At 37.7% G+C, this 25737-nt stretch overlaps 1 protein-coding gene and 1 long non-coding RNA gene across 3 annotated transcripts in view; one reads left to right on the top strand and one right to left on the bottom strand.

Moving 5' to 3' along the window:
• The window catches only part of LOC147168568 (uncharacterized), a 71949-nt gene that overhangs the window by 6390 nt on the left and 39822 nt on the right, over positions 1–25737 (bottom strand). The gene's annotated exons all lie outside the window — the stretch shown is intronic.
• The window catches only part of tnmd (tenomodulin), a 61554-nt gene that overhangs the window by 1131 nt on the left and 34686 nt on the right, over positions 1–25737 (top strand). For both annotated transcript variants that reach the window (XM_086085454.1, XM_086085453.1), the window contains exon 2: positions 2551–2685. In XM_086085454.1, the coding sequence (XP_085941580.1) occupies positions 2551–2685 (135 nt within the window). The remainder of the gene's footprint in view (positions 1–2550; positions 2686–25737) is intronic.

Raw genomic sequence — 25737 nt, 5'->3', positions numbered from 1 at the left:
CACATCCGCGGAATGCATTAATGGCAAATACATTAATGCTCGTACCAAAGTCATGCAGTGTACGTAGAAATTGAAAAATCTATTCATATTCAATGCTGCTCAGTGCTCACCTTGCTACTGTTCTCTGAAACAGTCAAAATGGTGGAATAGCATATTAAATAGGGAAGGTACTGAGTACTGATACCAGGTATTAAATGAAAAAATATATACTTGACTTGGATGTATTTACGGTAATTCAGATTAGGCAGTGTGTTTTGGAATATCAGAATCATCCTTATAGCCAAAAACATCCAAATATCATCTTAAGTAAGGCTATGAATGGGGTATATCTTGCTTCTCTAAATCTGTTGTGTCATCGTTGTTAATCCCTCCTGGTTTACTTTCCTCCATTGCTGATGTCCCGGTTTTCCCGCTTTTTGATGCCCAAAATTTCAATCAAACAATGTGTACTTTTTTGTTGTTGTTGTTGAAAAATAGATACTCAAGTAAAGTATAGAGAGCTGACATATCTACTTAGTATAGTAACAAAGTATTTGTACTTCTTTACTTCCCATGAATGGATTTGGAAGCAATTTATAATAATCAATAATGTACTCAACAAAAACGTAAATGCAAAATGTTTGTAATTAGGCCCTCGACAAAATTACAAACATATAGGGCAGTACAACTACTCTCTTAGGCTAGTTAGGTACAATGATGGAGTGGTGAACAGGTTAGAGTAAATGGCTTCATCCCTGAATGGCTTTGATTTTTGCTGGTCAAATTCCAAACTTAATAACTAGTCATCTTTTGTATTCAATAATAAAGTGTGCTTTTTTTGTAATCAAAAGAAGTCAGCAGGTTGTCCAGTCTGCTGCGGTTGAACAGTCACGATACAAAGTGCAAATGAGAAGCTTTCATTTTCTCCCTACAGAAAGTCTGCTGGAACAAAAGCCTGCTTTTATTAATTTGTGCCGTCAAGCTCAGGGAATTGCTGACAGCGGGCAGATTAAAATTAAATTTGAGGAAAAAAATGAAATAAATTAATAATTGTAACCTTTCCGCGGAACTTGTTGCAGTCCCCTCGTCCCTGTGCTCTGCTCAGGGAGGGTGGCGGTAGTTCAGTCATCAGGATTTTTTAATGGTGGATAAATCCTGTAGAATGAAAGGTCATTTTTTGTTTTAAAGTCGACGTGAGAGAAGAAAGAAGCCAGAAGAAGAGATGTTAACTTTAATGCTATACCGTGAAGTTAAAGCTCCAGACTGTATCTGCTTAGCTTAGCTTAGCTTTATGGTTTTCAACAAGCATGTCATAAGATCATCCTTTTGAACTGCAAACTGAAATGTCTGCTTTAAGATACAGTAACCGAGCTTCTCCCTTATCTCGAAAGGCTGCCAAGCACAGGTGCGATCAAAAAGTCATTGGAGACCGTTTGCGTTGAGGTTAGCAGAGGCCTATTTCTACTATACACAGTGTTGAAGGTGCACTTCAACCCCTGCTGAGATGCTTGGATGGTTGGCCTGACCCTCCTCAAAGCTACCCAGAATTCTGGGTCAGGACAGTAAAAAAAAAAAAAAAAGGACAGTAGAAAAAAATATAGTAAATTAGGAAAATTATTGCTTCAAATAAGCAAAATTAGAACAAGAAAATTTAACTAAAAAATAAGAAAATAATACTAGGCTCATATCAACCACAGCGGTCTTGAAAATTTTATTTTTAGACTAAAAACAAGTCATATTGACTTTTTTTCAAGCTATAATAAATAGGCCAATTTTTTTTTTAACATAATTATTTATTTACATTTGGCCAACTGCCTGCGTGTCAAGCAGGGAGGTAACGGCTCCTATTTCTATTGTCTTTGGTATGACCCAGCCAAGGGTTGAAGGCACAAACTCCCAGTCTGAAGGTAGACACTCTACCACTATACCACTGAGCTGGTATTGCCAAAATGAAAAATGTGCTTAGTAAATATAACGAAAAGAGGCCATATTGCACGTGATTCTTACATATTTTTCCCCATTTATGTTATTATTAGATTATGCAAACCCCAGTTTAGGGGCCTTTGAGGTTGGTTAGTAGTCATCTTAAAATGTGGAAAATGTTCATTTTAAGCCTCACAGTATTTAAAACTGGCTGTTAACACTCAATGCCAAGACAGCTTGATCAAATAAGATAGGAACGATTTTGTCTGGCAATTTCATTTTAAGTAAAAATAACTTAAAAATGAGCAAATTGAGGTTAAATTTAACAAATTATATTTCATGATTTCAGTTTTTGCAGTGAAGTCGTTCTCCATTGCCTCATCAAACTTTTCCATCAGTCCCAATACAGCTATTATGTATCCAATTCACACATAAATTCTGGGCAACTTTAACCTCATTTACCATTTGAAGACAAACCAAAATAGGCCGAACTAAAATTCCTTTCTGTATGTCATTTTAATAGCTGACCTCAAGAGTTTTGTCTTCTCCCAAATGATCCTGTGATACTGACCTAAAGTTGATCAATTTTGCCTTTGTAGCATTGTGCACAATAAAAATCACTACTCATGTCAATCTCACCAATTTCAGGTTGAGGGTTCTAAAGAGAAGAGAACCAAGTATCGCATCTACCAACGCCTGGCCCTGATTCTGGCATTTGTCTTCCTCCTTTTGGGCCTCTGCGTTTTCAGCTTGGCTTATCTGTGGAGCCCCACTCTGGGAAAAGTAAGATGCATTTTTCTTTACGTCATCAAGCTCTCTGTATCTTTGAATGCAAAACGGAATTACACATTGTATGAAGATGTGTCGATGTGAAGATGTCTATTTGGACATTTACGTCCCCGCTCAATCTAATGCCCTGTTTGGCTGAGTCTTATATGTGTTCGCAGTTAATGCGTGAAAGCAATGTCATTGTCACTGCATTTGGTAAATGTTGTCGAGATGAAAGTAAGATGAAAAAACCCTGTTTTCATTACAGCAAAATCACACAGGTTACATCAAAGCAAAACTACATAAGTACTGTGCACACTGTATTCATGCAATCTTGTGGAGGTTTTGCCGGTGAAAATTTCAGCCTGTTGCATTTATCTCCTTTTTGATCACACTGTCAACGTCTTCTTCTAATGGAACAAGCTGACCAGAGTGCCTGCAGCAAGACGCGGACCCCTTGGCAATGTACTCGGGATAAACTCCTGTCCTGGCAATTTCTCTTCTAAAAATCCAATCCAATCACACTTGATGGAGAGCATTTTCACTCGGCTGCTTTCCCCACAATATTCCAAAGGCGCCAGAAAAAAAGGCTTATTTACCCAAACGGAAGGAAAAAAATCAATAATCTGACATCCAAAAATGTGTGATACATTGTAAGAACACTTGGAGGGAAAATAATTTTAACTAAACGATGGTTAAGGGGTAGCCCATACAAGTTAAAACGTATTTTAAATGCTATTATTGAGGAAGTCCACATATAATGCCCTTCACTGCTACACTATCATTACTTCAAAGACACTTTTTTAATTAACATAAAGATGCAAAAGTCACCTCGAAACTCAAATTAAATCAGGTTCATTTTTCACTTCTAGTGTCGACAGTGTTTCAACATATGAATCACCTTTGAGCAATTTCCTTTGTCCTTGTTAAATTTATCATGCTGCAGGTAGAGCAGTCATTATTTCCACTTTAATAAGCTGTGATCATTCTCACAAGGCACCAAAAGTGTTGATGGCAGAGAACCCCGGGTTTTGCTTTAATGGGGTCTAGGGGGAAGGGATCGTTCTCTGGCCTCCTCATCAATCGAGCGACATGGAGCCAATTTAAGGAGAAGCGCCAGTCTGTTGCATCTGATGGACAGGTGCTTCTCACATTCAGTGAAAGCACAATCCCGCCGCAAACCTCTATGGAGGCCATTCTAAAGGCGAAGCGATGGATTTACAACCAAACAGACAGATGGATGGACAGAAACATTCTGCCAGATGGATCAGTTCTGGTGCAAGACTGAAGTAGTCAGCACCTTGTTTATTGGGGCAAGTGGGGAGGCAATAAAAATCAGACTAGCATTGACTTGACAACTAATGGCTAACATTCGGTATGGCCGTAGTGACTTTGGGGGATGTAAACTCAAGAGTTCAGTGCTTACGTCAGACAGTAAATACACCCTGGTGGTTTTCAAAGTTCTTTTCTCGGGTCCTTTAAATAGGATGTTTATTGGAACAGAAGTCTCCTAACAGGATACGTAAGTCCGTATGCGCAGTGGAGAGGTATCCTGGCAGAATCAATACGTAAACCGGTAGACAATATTGTTTTGGAAGTTTACAGTTTTGGTGCGCAATATACAGAACTTCACACAGTCGATGTAACTAGGCAAGGCAAATCTTTATTATGGTCCCTTTAAGATCCATGATTTAACTGAAATAGTAGTCAAGTCTAATTCCACCATTTTCTTTGATTCAAATTGACTATGAGCTTTTTTTTTAAATGTATTTTCCATGTGACATTTTTGTTGAGTTGAATCTGCTATTTTAAAGACATTAATCAGTTTAAACGAAATGTTCCAGTTCATACAAAATTGAGTTTCCATCCATTCCACTAAATTCCTGAAGGATTCCTGACTATGCAGCGAGTCTATTTTATTTACATAAGTGCTCAAAGTCACAAATAATATACAAAAAAATATACCACGTTGATGTAATATTTGTATGTTAATTTTATTTTCATTTCTTTTGACCGTGTGATCAGAATATAATCTGCCTAGTTTTGCATGAGACAAAAGAGAGCATAAATTGTTTCAGAGAGCTGATGTCAGGACGCTCTGAGCAAAAATGTCTTCACAATGAGCCAAACGGCAGCTTTAGTGTGTCTAACCGAGGGCCAAATGTTTTTTTTTGTTGAAAAAAATACAAACCAGAATATCCTTCAACTAGCCAAGCAAAGGATGGGATGAAACCCATCGATCAGCTCAAAGGTAGTCCACAAGAGCGTTCGATGATAATAATAATAATAATAATAATAATAAACATTGTAAAGTGCAAGTGTAACCTAGACACAGAATCCCATTAAAATGGGCCAGACAGTAGAAAAGCAGACTGAAAGTAGATAACAGCGCAACACAAAAGCACAGAATGGCAAGCTCTGTAAGGTCCAAAAAGTCCATGATATGGACAGAATTATTGTGTGTTGCAGACCTTGTAACAATAACGAGTCACATGACACTAGGGAGGGAAGATATCTAAATATTGACACATATTGGTATTTTACTTAGGGGTGTACTCACTTTTGTTGCTAGGGTTTCATTAATGACTGTATTTGGAGCTATTTTGATGGAAAATACATTTGCACTAATACACAGGCTACTTTTCAATAGGTTTCATTGTGCCAAAATGTAATTTATTCACATGAAAAGATATAGTTAAATATCTGCAGAAACTGCACTTTTGTGAGATACTGTATGGACCAATTAGAGTCTCCAATGTATGATTTATTCGGGATTTTAGTCCTAAATAATCCCTGTACACGTTCTGTTTTGATTTGTGCACTAGTCTATTTTAAATCAGGTCAAAAAAAAAAAATAATGAAAAAAATTCTGTGCAATTATGACTTCATTAGTTCAAGACTTACACTCATTCAATGAATCAAAAGTTTGACACAAAAAATCAATAAGTGGATCTATAATGTTAATATTACGTTATATAATTTGCCACACGGGAGCTTCAGATCACAACATTAGCAGCAGCTCACAAAGATGACTCGTCGTTATGTATCCTCAGCATTATATGTCGAACCCAAGCTGGTAATTTGCTCGGTGCGTTGTATCGCAATATGACAGAACAACCACCTGGGATCTTTTTTTAATTACCTGCAAACATATGTTGTTACACAAGCTTTGGGAAGATTCCGCCATCTTCCCTGTGCCGGTGTGCGTTGCTGTGTACGCATGTCAGGCTTCTGCGTTGCATCAGTGTGCATTCTCTTTTGGCCTACGGCAAATTTTCTGTTTGCTATGTGCTCATTATTGTTCTGGGCCGCAAGTCTCGCTGGGGGAATTCGCCTCCTTGTAAATTCATCCTCTCTTATTACTGGTTTACATCAGCACCCTTTGAAAATGGAGACAGGGAAAAAATGAGAATTGAGTGAGAATTTTTGTCTTCAAAAATCTATCTGGATGAATGGAAAATCAGATTAGACCACGAGCCAATGCCAGGTTAATGCCACGGATGTAGTGCTGTCACTATCAAATATTTTTAGAATCGATTAATCTATTGGTTAGGAATGTTCAATACCACTTTTTTTCAGACCGATAACGATACTCAAATCTTCAGTACTCACCAATACCAAGTGCCAATACGATTAGTATTTATGATATATAAAATTTCCCAAAAAACAATGACAGATTTTTTTTTTTTTTTAATGACATATCCCAACTATGGCAAATTTCCTCTTTCTTGAACTCTATGTGGCTGCTCTTGGTCAATTCTGTCATGGTAACACACTTGTATGTCGAAGCTGTTGAACTGAAATGTATATGATTGTTATTTGATAATTTTCTGTTTTTTTCATTCAATGCAGACCCTAAATAAGTGTGAACGTGAGCACGAATGGTTGTTTTTCAACATGTGCCGTGTGGTTGAGTGGCAAACGGTCCAGGGTGTACTCTGCCTCTCTCCCAATGTCTGCTGTTAATTTTTCTCCAGCACACCTGCCACCGTAATGAGGACAATAAAAAAATAAAAGGAATGGATGAGCTGACTGTTGTGCTTTATTTATTTCCGACAACTAGAAGCCAAGCGACCGCCTCAAAATTGGTTGCAAAAAGGTGGATTCCGTTTTAAAATCCTCAATCCCGCTCAAAATGGCAAAATGCTATAAACTCACTCATATTAAAATAGTCCACATTAAAGCACTTCATGGTGCTGGATAGGCTCTTATCGTTTTCATGTCAGGTGGTGTAAATAAGTTAAAAAATATATTTATATATTATAAATAATAAATTTGCTAAGCACGTAATGTGTGAGGCCAAGCATCACAAATAAACATTTTCATATCGGATGTGATAAATCCTGTGCTATTTTTAATTCATGAACCACTTTGAAGGGGATTATCTGCAGACGGACAGTCAGGCGGGGAGTAATTGCGGACCTGTAGATGAACCTTGAATGGCTCACAGGTGCTGCTGGGTTGTATGACCCAAAAAATAAAAAATAAACGAATGTGATGCAACCGCACTATTATTCAAATGAGAATTACATTACTCATCCTGTCCCTGATGGCCTCACTGTCGAGATCACCTGGTGTAATGAGCATACAGGTATATGGTCACTCTAGACTTGGACATCCTAAAACTGTTTTGTTTATTTATTGTTTGTAAACTGCGTCTCTTTCAGACCCCCTTAGTGTCCGGATGTCAACATGTAACCGGTGCTGAGGGACATTATTACAAGTGATTCTGTCCGTGTCTGTTTGTTTACCCACTGCGAAGGAATTCATTCACATTCATGAGGGGTCCCGTGGAATTGACGTGTTCTCTCAGGACACTTCAGTTTCTTTAAACAAACCCAAAAATGTATGTTAGGTTGATTGAAAACTCTCATCGCTAATTAACTTTTAATACAATGTCAATGGGATATTTTGCGAACAATATCATGAGAGAGCAAATAACGAAAGAAAGAAATCAAGTTCCATGCATAACATTTTGTAACTGTTGAAACAAAACCAAAGTTGTTAGATTAAGTTGAGGGTTCAGTTTGTGGCCAAAATTTGAAATTTAGTTCCTTCCTTTGACCAAAAATTGCAGAATTACATCACGTATTGCCCTAGTTGACATTCATTTACCAGCAAAAAGTGATTTGCATCCTATTTCTGGTTCCCAATCCTAAATTTGTAAACACTCCTTTAGGTAAGCAACAAGTTTGCATTCTAGGTTTCTCAAAATTATTTGCCTTGATATTTTTACATTAAATTCCGCTTAATGAAACTTCCTAATGGCAAAGACAGATAATGTACACCTTTATTGTAAATCGTCAATGAGAACTATTACATTTGTTATATGGCTGTCTTAGCATTAGCTGGTCTGAAAGGGTTAGCTGTGGAGAAAAAAAACTTGACGTGCTAGAAAAAAAAAGTAAATTTTAGTTTTAATCAGCATAAAAAACTATCTAAATTATTCAATTTTATTATCCTGATGTGGTGTGAGAGTGAGTTTTCTTCCAGGCTTTAGTCGTGACAAAATGAAGAGACAATTTGCGGACAAGCCATTTGGTAAAAACACAACTTAATAATATACAGTAAAAGCTTTTTTCATTGTTCATTAAGATACGCATTGTTGACAGTAAATGGAGAACCATTAGATCCACATCACATTTCAAAAGTGCAGCACTGCACGAACATTAACGATAGACAGTCACAGTATGACGCTGACGTATTGATTATACTTGAAATCTAATGATGTAATCTAGCAGAGTATATTGACATTGCTATCAGTCCAGGGTCTAAGTCTAAGAGAATAACTTCCAGGAACAAAGGAACTGCATACAGAAAACTGATAAATGGGAGACAAGGGATCTTATTTAAACATCTGCTGGGTCAAGGCATTTTAAAGAGAACTACTCCTCAGTCTGCCATCTCGTCAGATTTAACACACGGTTAAAGCACGGTTGTTCATTAGCAGGCGACTGTCCACTAATATTTCACGCTGAACGCCACGCTTCCTTTTCTTGATGATGCATTTAGCCTTTTACGCCAGGAAGTCAGGATGACTTGGAGAGCAAGCAGGGAAAAACAAAGTGAGTTTGTTTTAAATTGTTGCCAGTGGAGTGCCTGAGGTGGGAATGCTTGATTGTCGGTGGCTGCAACAGCAGAGCGTGACAGAACTGCAAAGCCCACCGTCAGGTATTTATTGTGCCACACAGCTGGGATGTGTTTCTTCCCACCCCCTGAAAGAGGCATTTACGTCTTAAAGATTATGCATCTTAATTAGCAGCCCTTCATTTTGCCGGCAGCTCAGATTGTAGCATGTGGTATGTTGGATGTGCAGCGCGGTAGATAAACACACACTCGGTTTTTCTCTCTCCTCCTCGTAGCACTTCCACGGCCGAGCAAGACTCCACCGCTCTGTTGTACAATTTACAACGTGATTGAGCTTTCACATTCACTTTCACTCGCCCGGTAAGTCAGCGGCGCTTTCCTCTGCGGACACCACGCCAGCATATTCCAGAACAGGCTGCACACTGGAAATGCACCATTGAACATCTACTTCTCAGGGAATGTAATGCAGCAATGCAGACGGGGTTTTTTTTCATGTTGCTCTGAGTCCTAATGGATGATTAAATCTCGATCCTGAAAATAGGCCAATTAGTCACCTCACTCAATATGCGAGGAGAGAAGCGGCATCTAAATCATCACCGCAGGTCTCTGTCTGGTACGCAATCTGACACCTCATGAAAAATAACCACAGCTCATTAGCCTGTTAATGTGACAAAAATTGTTGCAGCTCCAAAGACAAGAATTTTAATGGCATGTATAAATATTACTTCTTAACCTACTAGGCTGAAAGAAAAAGTAAATCATACTTTTTTTTTAAGAAAAGATCTTGGAACCAAAGAAACTACAGGAATACGAAAACCAAATACAGTGATGCTGGTAATGTGTTTCTGAAAAATGGATGCATTTTCCAGTAACGACTAAAAAAGTAATGAATAATAAAATCCAGAAAAACACCTGATTCCTAACACTGTAGTACTCACTAAAGACACTAAACAAATAACTATACTTTGCAGAACATACACAGTGAAATGCATTGTGGGCAGGGCTGGACTGGCTATCTGGCATTCAGGGCAGATGCAAGGTGGGCCGTTGTCTTTTGGGGCCGATGCAGTGCGCTTTAGTTATTATTTTCCTCCATTTTACCACAAGAGACTGGCTTGCAATTTAGATCGTCGAGTGACAGTCTATTAATCCATTTTGGAAACAGACAGAAAACGGAACCAACATCAGTCCAAATATCAGTGGCAGAACAATGTGTTAGACAGGTGTGGTCAGGAGTAGTGTCGGGACGGTGGGCATAAGTCAAAATGCCAGGGCCAATAATTTTTTTGTGCCAATCCAGCCCTGATTATGGGAGTATTCAATTTAACATTCACGACTGAGGGAGTGACATCAGAGATTCATATTTTCAAGACGCAAGCAAGTGCAGTCACTATTTTGAGTTTGTATTAGCTAAAAACAAAAATATGGCGGTTTGTTGCACAGCCAACAGTTGTATCTGTATAGCTACAATTAAAAAAAAAAAACTAACAAAAATAGGTTCGCGGGGCAGTATGCATTCACTACAATAAGTCCCCAAATGTAATCATTATATTTATAAACAGTGTATATGATAAATGTTGAGTTTTGCCATTACTACATCAATAATTAAATATTTCAAATAAATAAGACTGTTTTTATTTTATAAATTACTTAAAATGTATTTTTGTTACATGAAGTCTACATTTGATTTTCTTTTCAATAAAAAACAAGTAATTTTTTTAAAGTGGTTTCATGAAAATGCTCATTTTTAAAATTAAAATAATAATGACGAGTAAAAAACTAAAATAAAAAAAAGGTTGCTGTCTTTATTTTATTTTGAATAAAAACAGACTTTGTTCTTAAACATCACAGTTAAAAACACACTTCCCGGTGTCATTTTATTGTTAAGCAGGGTGGTTGATATCTGCTAAATGTAACTATTAAAGTAACTTAGTTACCTTTTAAAGCAAGTAGTCAGTAAAGTAACTAAGTATTTTTCAAGATAACCGTGGACCACTGAAAAATCCAGTCCGTGTTATTGGAGCAGATACAGTATCTTTTCAAAGCACGCTTGCTTTTGTCCCTCTTCAGAGGATTGGATGTTTACGATGCTTAAAGAGAGAGAGGAAAATCCTATCACTTACACTTTTACAATAAGAGAAGAGTGTGAAAATGAGATGAAAATGAGAAATTCAAGCACCGTCCCTACAGATTTATGTAGATTTAGATTAGACACATTGAGCACAACATAAACTTGATGATTCCCAATGTGTCCTTAAAAAGTAATGAATACTGGACTTCACCTCACCAAATGGCGATAGATATGAATTCTAATGTTTGTGTGTAAATAAGCTTCTCTTTATTGCTGCACATGATCTCCAATGCTGATACTTCAATGCTAATGTTGCCACTGCCCTCAAATGGCCAAAGATGAGCTACTGCAGCTTTCAAATAAAACCAAAATAACTCTTCTGTTGTTCATTCTGTTGAATGCTAGACAATTAAGATGGCTGTTTCTTTTTTTTCTCTTTTTTTTTTGTGAAAGGAGACGAAGCGCACAGTACTCCTCCTCAGTTGCACCGGGGGTCTCTGACTCCTCTGAGCATGAAGCATCCTCTGGGCTTTTGTCTCTCGCTGAGATAATTTGGGGCTCATTAGCTGCCTGACAGGAACAAACAATAGCCTAGGTGAAATGTTGCAGGGTTTAATTAACAACAACATTGTAATAAAGTAGACATTAATATCAAGCTCACACTGTCGAGCAGGATTAGGAGTTGAAGCTTCCGTAGACTCTATGACTTTCTGCGTTAATACGTCTACATTATCATCAGTTTAATCACCCGTTGCTATTGAACCTTTATTTCGATAGGTTAAAAGAGAATAGTCTGATATCTGTTCGGTAATTGTAACTCTTGGTCTGGACTTGGTGGTAAGTGAGACGAGTATCCTGACCATGTCTTTAAAAACACTATAGTCATCCCTGACCTTTCCCCAGGGTGTATTCAACAACCTTTCCCCTTAGTGATCCTCTTATCTTCAGTAACCTCCTGGAGTAAACTGTACTTCAGCAAATTGAATCTAGCGGCTGTAATTTATCTGTTGTACCTCGTAGTGGCTTCTATACATCTTGTGAAGCACTTTGATGCTTTCCCATTGGCAAGAGCAGGTACCCTAAGGTGGCTTCCAAGCATGCTGAGTCGGTGATGTAAAAAAAAAAAAAAAACAACAACTGCTGATCACTCATTGGTCGAGCAGATCATCATCGCCGTATCATTTGATGATGCAAAGCTAGAAAATAAAAACGCATGCTAATGTTAGCTCAGTCATTCCCAACCACTGTGCAACAAATGTCTGTGCAGAAACACGGAAGGGACAAAATCATTGGTTCCAAGTATCGCAAATAGGTTTTCATTTATTATTTTAATTTAGTTTCGAGCCATCCGTTTTTGCGTCAACCAATTTTTGTGGTCAACGTTACTGAGCTCGCCGACTTTTTTCCCAGCCCTACTAGGACAGGGAGTGCTCAAGTTACGGCGGAGTTCCATTCCTACGCTGGCGATGTAACCTGAATTTCCACTTAAGTCGGATTTCCCCGTTAAAGTCGATACTTACATCAAAATACTTTGTACAGTGATTTTAAAAAACATATTTTGCGCAACCCGGAAGAGCCGGAATATTTCGTGTGTCCGCATGGACATTCATTGCTGACGGACGGCAGAGCGGAGCTAATTGAAACTTAAACACGGAAACGTGACGCGCCTGATGGCGAGCCGACCTGCTGATGGAGGTAACAGCAACACAACTTTAAAAAACTTTTAAATGCCGAGATTACTGTGGGAAATTAACGAAAAAGAAGGTGCTGCGGACGAGGCACGGGCGCCGTAAAGTCGAAACGACGTAGGTAGCGTATGACGTAACTCGAAGACTCTCTGTAACCTGTAGTGCCTGACTGGCATAACAATTCAATCTTTCACTAGAAGCTACCATGAATATGTCAGTCAACCTATTGCTATTCTTTAGGGATGTAACAAAAACCAGTTTGAACCGGTTGAAATATCGAGATGCGTATTGAATCGTCTTTTGTTGAGATGCACCACCTCTACTATTCATGCAACAGAATAAGTCATGGTTTCCTGAAAAAGTAAAGTAAATTTGTGAGTGAATTGATCAAGATCATCATTGTTTCAGTATCAACATAGTATTCAGTGATGTGTAATGAGGTTTTTCTCAAGTATAATATGCACGTTAGTGCAATAAAGATCGGGAAACACTTGCTTAAGATGTATCTGTTGCTGTGCCGTATTTCTGGATAATACTGCAAAATTGCAGTTATAAAAAGAAACTCCACTTTTTAAAATTATTTTAATTTGTTCCTGTATAAATTATTATAAGATAGTGTTGTGTTGGTCAGAAAAGTTACATTAAATACATTAAATGAATGTAACCAGTAACAATACTGACAAGAGCTTCCATTTCAGGATGTCGCTCAACTTTAATAGTTTTATGTAACCATGAAAAGAAAAAAAACACTAAAAATCATATACACCAGCTCCAGTTCACCTCACCCGACAAGCATGAATGGGAGGGGGTCCCAATTGAAGGCAAGTCCGAGCTGCTGTACTGTGAAGCCTTTACCGAATTTAACTTAATATCACAGACTGAATTGGAGTTCAAATCAAAATCTCAGTAGCGTGAAAGAGACACCATCGTGCAGAACATGTGAAGAGGCCAATGAGTGTTTGATAAAAAGCAGCATTGCGGCATGTGTTAGCTTGAACTAGCGACTACACCGAGCAACATTTAATCACACGTTTGTGCTCCTTCTCTGGTCCATGAAATCACTTGTTCAATATTGCCGAGTGTTGTCCTCTGCCTGTGTGTGCATTCTCTGGATTAAAAGACTGAATTTGTAGTAATGTCTTGAGTACCCCATGTCTTTAAAAGTTGCAATTTAAATGTCCTCTAGTGTGCATCAAGCATTTAGCAAATTGCCAGTAAGTGTTCTTAGGTTGCCACACTTGAACTTAAATAGTCGTTAAAGAAAAAGGCTTGACGATGGCAGTCAATGAGGCGCACTAAATGTAGTAATCCAAAGCGACAAATATACAGGCTTTTTAGATGCATTCAGAATTTGAATGTTTTGTTTCAGCAGTGGCCATGATGGACTACATCAGGGGTTTGCAACCCGCGGCTCCCTGAGGATCTCTTAAAAAAAAACGTAGAAATTATTTTTTTCAATACATATTTATCTTTATTTTTAGATAATATATTTTTAAATGAATTATTGATTGAGATAAAAAAATTATAATTAAATATCTTCTTCTTTTTTTTTTATGTCAGTGTCCAAATCTTTAAGTTATCAGAAAAAGAGACAAAAGACAGATGAAAAAGTTTTTAAAATTACCTAAAAATGTCCAAAAACAAAGAGGAAAAGCAGAAAATTACCATAAAAATGTCCATGAAATTGCCGAACAGTCAGAAAATGTATTTTTAAAAGGCAGAGAAGGCAAAGTACCCCCCTCCCCCAAAAAACAAAAATTACTATAAAATGTCCATAACATTGCCCAAAAAAAGTGAGAAAATGTGATTTAAGAAAAGGAATGAAAATTTTCAAAAACAAGAAGGAATAATGAAAATTACCATAACATTTCCACAAAATTGCCCCCCAAAAAATGTCAAAAATTTGAGAGTAAAAAAGGCACAAAACATGTCAAAGAATAGCCAGAAAAGAAAGAGGAAGAAAATTGCCACGTCCATAAAATTTTCAAAAATGTAAGAAATTTGGCAGAAAGGCAGAAAAGTCTAAAAATCAATGAAAAACAAAGTCTAAAAAATTACACACAAGTAAAGAAAAAAAAAAAGATTAAAGGTAGAAGAAAATGAATCTCAAAATATTGGATAAAGCATATGTTTCTGTTATGGTGCAGCTCAAATTAGTGCTGTCTTGGGCCCCTCAGTACATTAGACTAACACTAACACACTGTTTCCTTCATCACAATCTGAAAAATGTTTTGTGGCTCCAGACAGATTTTTTTGTTATTTATTTGGCCTAAACGGCTCTTTTGACTCTAAAGATTGCCGACACCTGGACTATATCATGACAATTTGCTGTGTTTTTATAATTGTGAATATGCCGATACATTCTTAATCTGTAAAATCCCAGGCCATGATCATTAAAGGCACAATGTAATGTGTTCCCCCAAAGCAAATTCCAAGCATTATTGAAATAAAAAAGGCCGCTGTGCTGACTTGCAGCCCACTCAGGGGCAATGGAAACAACACATTTTTCATCAGTGCTCCAGTGTCTCTGCATCCGACCATCACAGCCCCTTTTTATTGTGCCTTCAAGGCAGATACACCATGTTTGAACAATTATGGGCGGATGGATGTGCTCGCAATGCTTTTACGAGTTATCTACCTTGTCTCCGGCATAAGTGATTAGAGCTGATGAAGCAGTTGGGACCAGAATTGCTGTTTTGGAATTTCTGCGCCATCATCATAAATGAAGGCGACCATGCTTCCGTACTTTGATCAACTCTCCCGCTGTCGTGTTTTTGTTATTTGTCGAAGAGCCTCGCGATTACATCTGTCATCTTAAATGTATAGCTTAGAGTTTTAATACACTGGAGTCTCTATGTTGGAACACAATCCAGAAGGCTGGTCAACATCTTTCACCGCAGGATATAATGGAAATTTAATAAAATCATGCCAGGGTCAAAGTTTATCGGCCATAAAAACATTATTGCCTCAGTTTAGCTAAAGGTGCTTTGTGGAGTTTGTCACTTTTTTAATCGCGACTGCCACCACTGGCCTAAAACATAACTGTAGCCTCTGGGTCATGGTATGCGTGCGAGTACGTATGCTCCCGTTTTCTTGGAGCCTAAAAAGTGAAAAAAAATGCTATTTTGTTAGTACAGATTTTCCTGCTTAAATAAAATAAAACAAAAATGGTTTTTCTATTTAGCAACGATCATGAAGTAGACTCACTTTATTTTGTTTAGTGGGCCACGCAAAATGATGTAGCGTGCCAGATCTGGCCCACGAGCCTAGAGTTTGAACATAGTCTTAAAAGTATGGACTCGCCAACATGAGGCATCAATGCTGACGCTGTCCAGTATCAAATACAAATGCAAGCAACCTATTGGTTTTATTTTTTATTTTTTGCCCTTTTGAACAGCAGGAAGTTAAATTACCGTCAGGCTATGCTGATTGCAATTAATGCCTTTTATGTGGACAAATTATGGCCTTGTGTCTAAATAATCTAAATTGCAGCTTTGCCACACTCACAAGCAGTTTTTATTTATTTTTTATGCCACTAGGCTCCTGAATCTTGTTTTATTTATTTGGAGATTTGGAGAAACCTGACAAAAACCTTGAGCATGAAATATAGTTATATTGGAGGTCATTTTTCTTGTGACCGAGCACCAAAAGCTTGTAGTGATAGTTGCCTCTGAATGCCTCCGACACTCGAGACGCTGCACTTTCATTACAGTTTTGAGTGGCATTCAAATCCACATCTTTACGGCGACAATAAGTAGGTTCATTCAACACGGTTGACAAAGAGCAGATTGGTCTTCAGCTGGGAGCCGTGCTTACTTGGCTGGGAAAGGCATTAAGCACAACATGAAACAATCGAGAAACTGGCAGGAAAAGAGTCATCGCCAAGAATGGGTTGCTGCTTGATTGCTTGACTTGATTCTCTTTTTACAAACAATACTGTTTATTTTCAATATTGATATGGAATAAGACAACAAATCAGAGGTCCTCCTATGATTTTCTCTGGTATTTGACAGTTGTGGACAGCATTTATCCAATGTTGACTTGGGATGGGAGTTTGGATATTATATCATTTGGATTCAAGATGTACGTATTTTTGGTTTTGACCAAACTAATAAACTCCTTTCTAAAGATTGATATCCACATGAGCGAAAAATGTCAATGTTAGGAGTAGTTGCAAGAGACCAGCACACTTCATGGGCCTTGTTAAAATGCCCTGTGGCAAGCCAAAGAAAGCCCAAATGGTCTGAAGCTGGCTCAAAAGTGCCGTTTAGGTATAATCCTATAATCCATAAAGCCGTTAAATGTAGCATACCTGCGCCACTCGCTCAACTAATGGATGTTTTACAAGCATTTAAACACAACGGAAGTTAAAGTACAAAAACATATTGATGACTCCATTATGGAAAAATGACTTCTAAATTGTTTATATACATTAGTAGATTACGTATGTAATATTTGGATTTCAGGGAAGGGTGCAACATCCTTTTTATTTATTTATTTATTGATTTATTTTGCTGTACTACAATAATGTAGCTGCATATCCACTGCAGTAAGTGGCAGTGGTGTGCTCATTTTTATGTATTTATTTATTTGTTTTTACTATGCATTTATTTATGTTTCAGGGCAAAGTGATGCACTTGCATTACAGACTTGAAAACAATGTTAATAAAGTTAAGAAAATAATTGCAAAGCACTTGGCTAATTGTGATGTTTAAATCCGGCGGCTTGGTAATGAAGTTCTGCCTTCATGAGTGAAAATACAGTTGACTTTATGGACTGTGGGCTCATGCAAGCAGCAGCCGATCGCCTTGTCACACACTCTCTAGTTCCGCCTGGTCGTCATGGTAACAAACACTGTACTAAACCCTTGGTAGTACCACCACCTCAAAAAAGCTAATATAAGTGACATTAGAAAAAGAAGATCAGAAATACTATAACTCTTGATTATTGGGGTATCTTGTGAAAAGTATGTTAACACACCTGGGAAATATTTCAACTCAAATTGAGCAAAAATGCATAATTTGTTACTTTTAAAATGTGTGTATCCCCTACAGCATATTTACATGTCGCCTTTATGGAGAACACTGTGGATTTTGTAAAAAGGTACAACAGAAAAATGGTTTGAAATGAAGAAAGGAAAATATGTGTTTTTAAGTGCAAGGAAGAAGCATCATATTCCCCCTGGCTGTTGCACAAAGACAATGCAACCCTTTGTTGTTTTCACTTTGATTTTGGTTGGATCATAACAGCAAAGTACACACTGAGCAACAATACGTCCCAATCCTGGCGTTAATGTCACGATGCCGCGCTACCCAACCGCTCTCAAAAGTTACCTGTTCTATTCTCCCTCACGAGCGTGACTCTATTATCGGTACAGTAGCACGTATCAAGGTGATTTATTGCCACCGAGAGCTGGAGTTGTTTGAAATGACTGCCGTGATTAGTCATATATGCTTCAGAGCGGGCGAAGAAAGACGAACGGCGCTCCTGTAAATTAACAGCAGCTGCACACTGTAGTCGACCGCGGCGAGGTGGTCAAACGCGTTGAGCAACAGAGTCGCCGGGGGACAAGGAGAAAGTGGGTCATTACACTCCTTTCAGGTAGGAGTGGGTTGACAGCAAGGAGAGGGAGGCTAGTTCAAGATTCAGAGGTTGCCGGATTAATTGATTTTTCCACAGTGGAAATAAAACAGCAGAAGAATGATAGCCTGTAGCCTCTGCCAAAATCTGACTTGAGTAGCTGCACATATGCTCCGTATATTCCACCGGGCCGCAAACCCACCCAGATAAATCCATGCTTCATTACTCCAGACAAAAAAATTGCTTGTTGAAAAGCCTAGTTGTTGTTTTTTTAAGTTGTATGTTTTTCCCTTTAGGCTACCAAATTGGCATAACCTGGTCTGTCTACTTCATTATTACTAATGTTCACCTGGGCATAATGTCAACAACCAACGAATGTCTTCATTTTTTCAAGTATTTCCAATGGCCAACCGAGAGTAGTTTACTTGCACTTTAGTTGAGGGAAAAGTCTCATGACAAGAATTGGTTGCCTTTAAAATGTTTTCAAGTACAAAAAAATATTTGCCATATGTTCTATATGCCCCTACTATTCTACACTCAGCATTCTGATTAATATTGCATTTGTGGTATATAAATAAAGCATCATGTGGCATCTTAGAGCGTCAACAAAAGAACACAAAAAAACACACACAAATAAGTGAGTTTTTCAACTAATTTAGAGGTTGGGTTCTCAAGGAAAATGGCAAATAAGTGAGAAAACAGCATTTCGCTGTTTTACATTTACATATATTTCTGAAAACACAAACCCTATAAATCATTTCAAAAATATTTGACATCCACAAAAAACAAACAGTGATGCTCTGAAAAGATTAGATTTACGTTTTGGGTGCTAAAGCTGTCATCCGTGGCTCTGTTTTTATTAGCTGTAAAGTTTTTTTATTCCTACTGGGGGGAAAACAAAACAAGACATACCATCATAAAATAGCAACATTGCTGTGTACTAAAACCTCTGTTATTCCTCTACATGTGTGACGTATGTCATTAAATGGTCAACCTGAGACCACTTGGCTAATCATAGCAATACATGGTTATTTACCAAGCCAGAAAAAAATGCCTGCAAAGAAACAAATATAGAGCACAGAGTAAGCATAATTGCCTTCATTTAAGTAGTTACTTCCAATTAGATTTTTTCTAGCTTTTAAATTGCACAGCAGAAAACATTGAAAGCGACCTTCTGCTTTTTTCCACACTGAACTGACAAGCGACAGCTGTTGGTGCATTTCTTCACAAGTACACAAAATGATGTGAAAGCAAAAGTAACTGGAGCTTTGTAAACAACTCGGGGGAGGGTAATACAACTTTTAATGCAAAAAACACAAAAGAAATATTCAATTTCCTTTGGCTTACGAGTACTACTTGAGCGCCACTTCTTCCAACCGACAGAATAGTGCTTTAATTGGTAGGACGGCTTGAATGGAATGTATCATACGGGCACCTGCTGACACAACTGTGGTTTCTCCGGTGAGCGATGATTCTTTGAAAGAAAAACTTGGCAGCCGTTATGTGCGAGAGCAGCACGAACAGTAAACGTTTGTGCTCAACCTCACAGGTTGGAATGGTCATCACTCAGAGATGCACTCAATGGATTTCTGGTGCACAAGTTGGTTTTATGCCAAAAACTGCTTTATTACAAGTATACTGATCGCAGACAACCTTTACAGCATCCAGACATGAATAACCAGTTCTAATCCATGCCCACTTAGCCCATACATAACCCTTACGGCACCCACCACATTTGCCCAGTTCAAGCCCATGCCGATAAATACCAGATGAGACCTACATAGAAACAAGAACCATTGCCCACTTCTAGCCTATGCCCACTTGGTACCCACGAAACCCACATGTGCCCCATATCACTTTTCATTGACACATAATGTGTAGAAAATGGGGGAAATCATTTTTTAGCACTTTTGAAATATGGCTGTCACATTACAAATTGTGCAAAAGTGTCAGGTTATGTCACTAAAAATTAACATCAGGGTTTCCTCCAGGGCTTTATATACCTGGCGGGCCGCCTGGCTTTTCTTACCTCCCTCGCCAGGCCCCCGCCCCGTCGACGAATCGAATTGGGCGCATTTTGTTCGTCGTTCACACACCCTGACGAGAAATCGTTTCCTGGCGCTAATATTGTAATTTTGTTTTAATTTTGTTAGCAAGTTTTCCGGGGGTGACCCTGTTAACATGTACACACAAAGTGCGGCCAATCAATGGTGCTGTTATAATTGACATGTAAAAACAGTCAATAATTGCATGAGCAGGTCATGAAATCCTGGATGATTTCAAGATCCTCCTTGCTCAGAGAAGTGTACCAAAGAAGAAATCTGGCCACTGTAAAGCTGCGGATACACGTGCCAATTACACAGTAAATCCTGTAGTGTAAATTTGACTCTATTAGAGTCAATTTTGACTCTATTTAGATAGGGACCAAATAGACTCAGTTTTAGAGTACAAGATTTACACTAGGAAGGGAGTAAAATAAAAAATTTAAAAAATAGATAAATAAATAAAACTCAATGTTTTAGGTTCAAACTCACGACCTTCAGCTTGGGAGACTTCCACATTACCACCTGAGCTATGCCCCTCCTACTATTTGCTTTTCTCCAAGAGACCGAAGATCGTTTTTGGTCTGTTGGAGTTAGGAAGATTCCATATAATCATGGAATCAGCTGCAGCTGACATGAGTGATATACTAGCAGAAAGCAGGAGCTGTTTGGCTCAAAAAACTAGATCGGCTGTCTCCCAAGCTGAAGGTTGTGAGTTTGTTCCTCAACCCTTGAGTGAGTTCAGTTTTTTTTTTCAATTCTTTATTTTACTCTCTTCCAAGTGTAAATATTACTCTAAAACTGAGTCAATTTGGTCCCTATCTAAATAGAGTCAAATTGACCGTACAGAATTTACTGTGTACCGTATTTTCCAGACTATAAATCGCTCAGGAGCATAAGTCGCACTAGGCCAAAAAATGCATAATTAGGTAGAAGAAACATACATAAATTGCACTGGAGTATAAGTCTCTATTTTTGATAATTTTTTGGGGGGGTAATTTATTTTATTTAAATATTTATTTAAAACTACTTAGCCAAAAACAGACATTATGTCATCTTGGAAGGCAAGTTATACCATTAATAAAAGAATAGAGAACAGGCTGAATAGGTGTAGGATATGCTAACACAATGAAGGTTCACTAATTGCAGCTTGTAAGCCTGTAAAATATTATTTTCTTTTAGGGGGGGCATTTGTGATCAGTCGTTCTCAGTTGCCTTTGTAAGATAACGTTTACTGTTTAAAATTGTAATTGTTAAGGAGGAGGAGATATCGGAGCGTAAGTCTAGAGTGCCCTCTTGTGGCTGTCTGTGAAATTATATACCCCCAGTATATTTTTTCATGTATAAGTTACTCCAGAGTACAAGTCGCAAGAACAGCCAACCTCTGGAAAAAAAAAAGTGTGACTTATAGTGCGGAAAATATGGTAAGCCCTTTCCAAGCCTGATTCAGTTGGCGATTTCTAGTCTCGTCATGCAGTGTACAAGGTATGCAAGGGTTGACAGCTCCTGACCACACGTGCATCGATCTGTTGAATTGAATTGAAAATATATATTTTTTCACCCGTGACTTGTGTCATTTCGCATGGTTGACGCAGGGTTATGACTAGATTATTAATTTATTTCGCTGTAGAGGCACAGCAAACAAGTTATAGTTGACTGTTATATAATGTCGAGTTGGAATTTGAAACCAACATTTCTAAAACTGCGTACACCAAAGTCCAATTGTCTATGCTGCTTATACTGTTCAGGGTCAGCGGGACTTATGGCGTAAGGTGGATGACACACTGGTCTGGTCAACAGTCAATCAAAGGGGACCTACAGAGACAGATTCAACTAATTTACTGGCAAATCAACAAAGACCTTAAAGAAATGGCTATCTTCAGAAGCAGCCGTGCCTCAAATGGAAGAGTTCACGTATCTCACACTGATCTTTCACCAATGACCATTTGAGCCATCCGACAACAGTCGGATAGCAATTTCATCAAGGACAGAAGGCCCGAAGGCTACACAGCACAAAGAACAAACTTTTCCAGTCTGCTACACATTCAAGACACACGTCCAACATTGGTTTGCACGTTTGTGTTGAAATGTCAAGTATTTACTTCTTTCAGGCAACTATGAGCATCTTTCTTTTATGTCACTATGTTTGGTTATCGTGTCAAGAGATTTCTATCAGGGGAATTTTCACCTCGCTTCTTGTTTTCGTCGAGATTTGTGTGATTATTGGACATCAGTGTAAAAAGATGACAAGGAAAACGCTTTTGCTGTCTTGCTCCTGAGAGACTGACTTTGGAAATGTGACCTTTTATGTGAGATGCTTTAGAGGATACTACATGTGTCTGTGATTAAATTCCTCCAGAAGTATCTGAAGGTTGCTCTCCTGTCCATATCACTGCTGTTGCTGGTAAGTTTTTCCCACTTTCCAGCTTTCAAACACGTCACACAATAACATAAAGTCAGAATGAAGCTGCATTTGGGATAAGCTGCCAATAACAGTTTGTTTTGTAAGATTTTTCCATTAAGCCTGACATTTTGACATGTTCTAGTTCATTCGTCGAGAGGTTAATTGTAGCATTTTCCTCAACTGGTCTTTGGCATCAAAGTGATGCTTAAAGTAATTGCTTGGGTGGATTCCCAAAAGCACAAAAACACCCCTGCCACCATTGCTTTTAATGCTACACACACAACATACTCAGAATGTGATTTCTGTTGTAACCCTCTAATATTTAAGTAATTGCAGAGGCTTATGCTGTTACAACAGCATCTGAATATATTTCAACTTTTCTTTATTTCATTTTAAAAAGGTAATTTGTTGGTAATCCGTTTCCCCTTAACTGCAGAAGTGTATGGCACTAATTATAATGTAGCACTGTAGCAACACTTGGCAAGTGTTTATATTTAGAGTGGCTTCCTTTATGTCCTTTCATTACCACCTGGCACATTGCATCCGGCATGTTTTTCATGCTTCCTCTAAATATATGATTCTGAGTCTTGAATGTCAACTCCATGCAATTTTTATACCACTTTTCCTCGTTAAGATCGCACGCAAAAGTGGGTAGAGTAGCCACAAATTGTACTCAAGGTTGCTGTTACTTAAGAATTGTAAATTGTAAAAATAATTACTTGAGTGTAAGTACTCAGTGTAAAAACTACTTAAGTAGTTACTAGTGAGTACCTGTTGAGGTAATTTCTGATTTATTTATTTTTAAATTAAGTTAGTAAAAGGTATGTTGCACTTCAGCTACTTTAGAAGGTTCAAGTTTAGCCAAAAAATAAAGTTGAGTTGCTGTTCTTCAGTTCAAACTGGTAGATGTAGGGAGATGGAATTTATGAAAACATCACACAGTAAATTCTGTAGTCGATTTGACTATTTAGATAGAGACCAAATCGACTCAGTTTTAGAGTAATATTTACACTTGGAAAAGAGTAAAATAAAGAATTGAAAAAATAAACAGAATATAGTCAGATTTACACTACAGAATTTACTGTGCAGAAAAGCAGTTATTAGCTCAAAACCTTTAGTGTTCTGCTAGAAAGCACACCAAGAAAAATCCCAGTAAAAGCCTACTGGAACATCTGAACTTTATTTGGGGTTGGTCAGAGGCACTTTAAATGGTGGCAGATGTGTGTTGAGCTTGACTCCCATTTAACACGAGTTTTAAAGTGATTGATTAATTCTGAACGCAGCCACATCCAAATCCCAGTTTCAAGAGGGTGTGCACACTTGTGCAACTACAATATTTCAGCTGTTTATTTTTACTTCCCTTTTATATATTCAGGTGAGTTATTATAGGTAACTTTAATGCTGAAAAATAACATTAGAATCGATTTACCTTAGTCTCATTTTTTTTAATCATAAAAAAAAACTGGCATTCAGTATGTACAGGTGTGTGAAGACTTTTAAAATCCACTAAAAGTGGATGTCAACGGGAGAAGTTCTACATATTACCATCTACATTTTGTTCACTGTTCTTTCTACATATGAAAATATGGTATAGTACTAGTACAATAATACTGTTATCCACCAGAGTTGGAAAGTTGGCTCTGACGCTAAATGCAAAGCTGCCGCAGGACTAAACTCGGTGAGCAAGCAGAACACCACAGGATCCTTCAAATCTCTAGACATGACGCATCGACAGCAACCGTTTAAGCTCTGTAGGATATACTGTGGCTGTGGAGTCAGTCAAAGCACTAGTCCGCACTTCTTTTATAAATTTTTTTTTTTTTTTTTTTTTAAAGAAAATAAAAAAATAATGTCCACAAGAACTGTACAGCTGTTATGCACCAGTAGTCCTTCTACCCGACTGCACAAGTTCGGTTGTGAGTGCGACTGAGTTTACAGGCTCTGATGCTTTACCACAAACAACAAAACACAAATTGGCAGCCAGCAATGTCTCCTATTCTTTTTGGCAAATTGTAATGCAGTGCTTGGCAGCACACAAAATCGTCATCCTACAGATGCACACTGTAGCGTATTCTATTGACTTTTGACCTCAAACTACTTGAGTGAATTTGTTGTCGTGATATAGAGCCAATGTTTTCCTGATCAAGATGTCAAATCTGTCTGGTTGATTTAACTTTTTCCTTGTTTAATAACTGATGTTTTTGAAAGTTACGAGAGGCTTACAGACTAATGTTCCGTTAGCAAAAAGTACTACAAATCATGATGGAAGGAGGATTCAAACTAATTGAATGTGTCATGTACATTTTTTTGTTTTGTGTTAAATGGCAGTTAACACATTGTCTGTCTCCTATGGTAAAATATGACACTCAGGTAATTGATGCAGTTTGCACCATCCTGCCTTTACGCTTACTGGCGATATATGCTGTCTTAATTAGCGCTAACCCGATTAGAATTGTACCATCTGCTGCTTGATGGAAACTTTTGGTAAACTATGGTTTGTTTTGACACGGAAGCAGTTTTTTACATTTCCATTGTGTAAAAGTTGTCAAATGTTACCCTACTGTTTGGAAAGTTCATAGAGAATGAAATATGTCTTGATTACTTCAATCTTTTAAGTACCATATCACATTGTTCGGTCGCACGAAGAGCTGGGTACCACGTGTTATGTGGCACGAAAGTTATTCGGGTACTTTCATTTTTACAGTCATATTTTGTCTGCTCCCCCACTAGTCTAAACACGGCATTCTGATTAATATTGTGTTTGTGGAGTATGAGTTAAGTAGCAAAATCTGCCCATTTTTATTCATTTTTCACTTTAACTCATTCACTGCCATTGACAGCTATAGACGTAAAAAAATTCATTTGAACTATTTCTATTAGTTTAACATTTTTTTCCACTTTTGCTAACAAGAGTATGAAAACCTAGAGAATTTTTTTTTTTTAATTTAGAACAGAATAATCGTTAGTTAACTAGTGAAGTCATGTGATTAATCACAATTAAACATTTTAATCACCTGATGGGCAAAATTAAAAAATATATATATAAAAAATAAGGGGCATTTAATCGTAAATAATCGCATGATAATTTTATATCTGTTATAAATGTACAAAATTCTAGGTTTTCATAAAAAATGTAATGAATTGGGAAAAAAATGTTAAACTAATAGAAATAGTTCACATGAATTTTTGATGTCT

Source organism: Leptonotus elevatus, chromosome 9 (genome assembly GCF_054856555.1).
Source record: "Leptonotus elevatus isolate MCC_2025b chromosome 9, RoL_Lele_1.0, whole genome shotgun sequence".
In the NCBI taxonomy this organism is placed as follows: Eukaryota; Metazoa; Chordata; class Actinopteri; order Syngnathiformes; family Syngnathidae; genus Leptonotus; species Leptonotus elevatus.
This window is presented reverse-complemented; position numbering and strand designations above follow the sequence as displayed.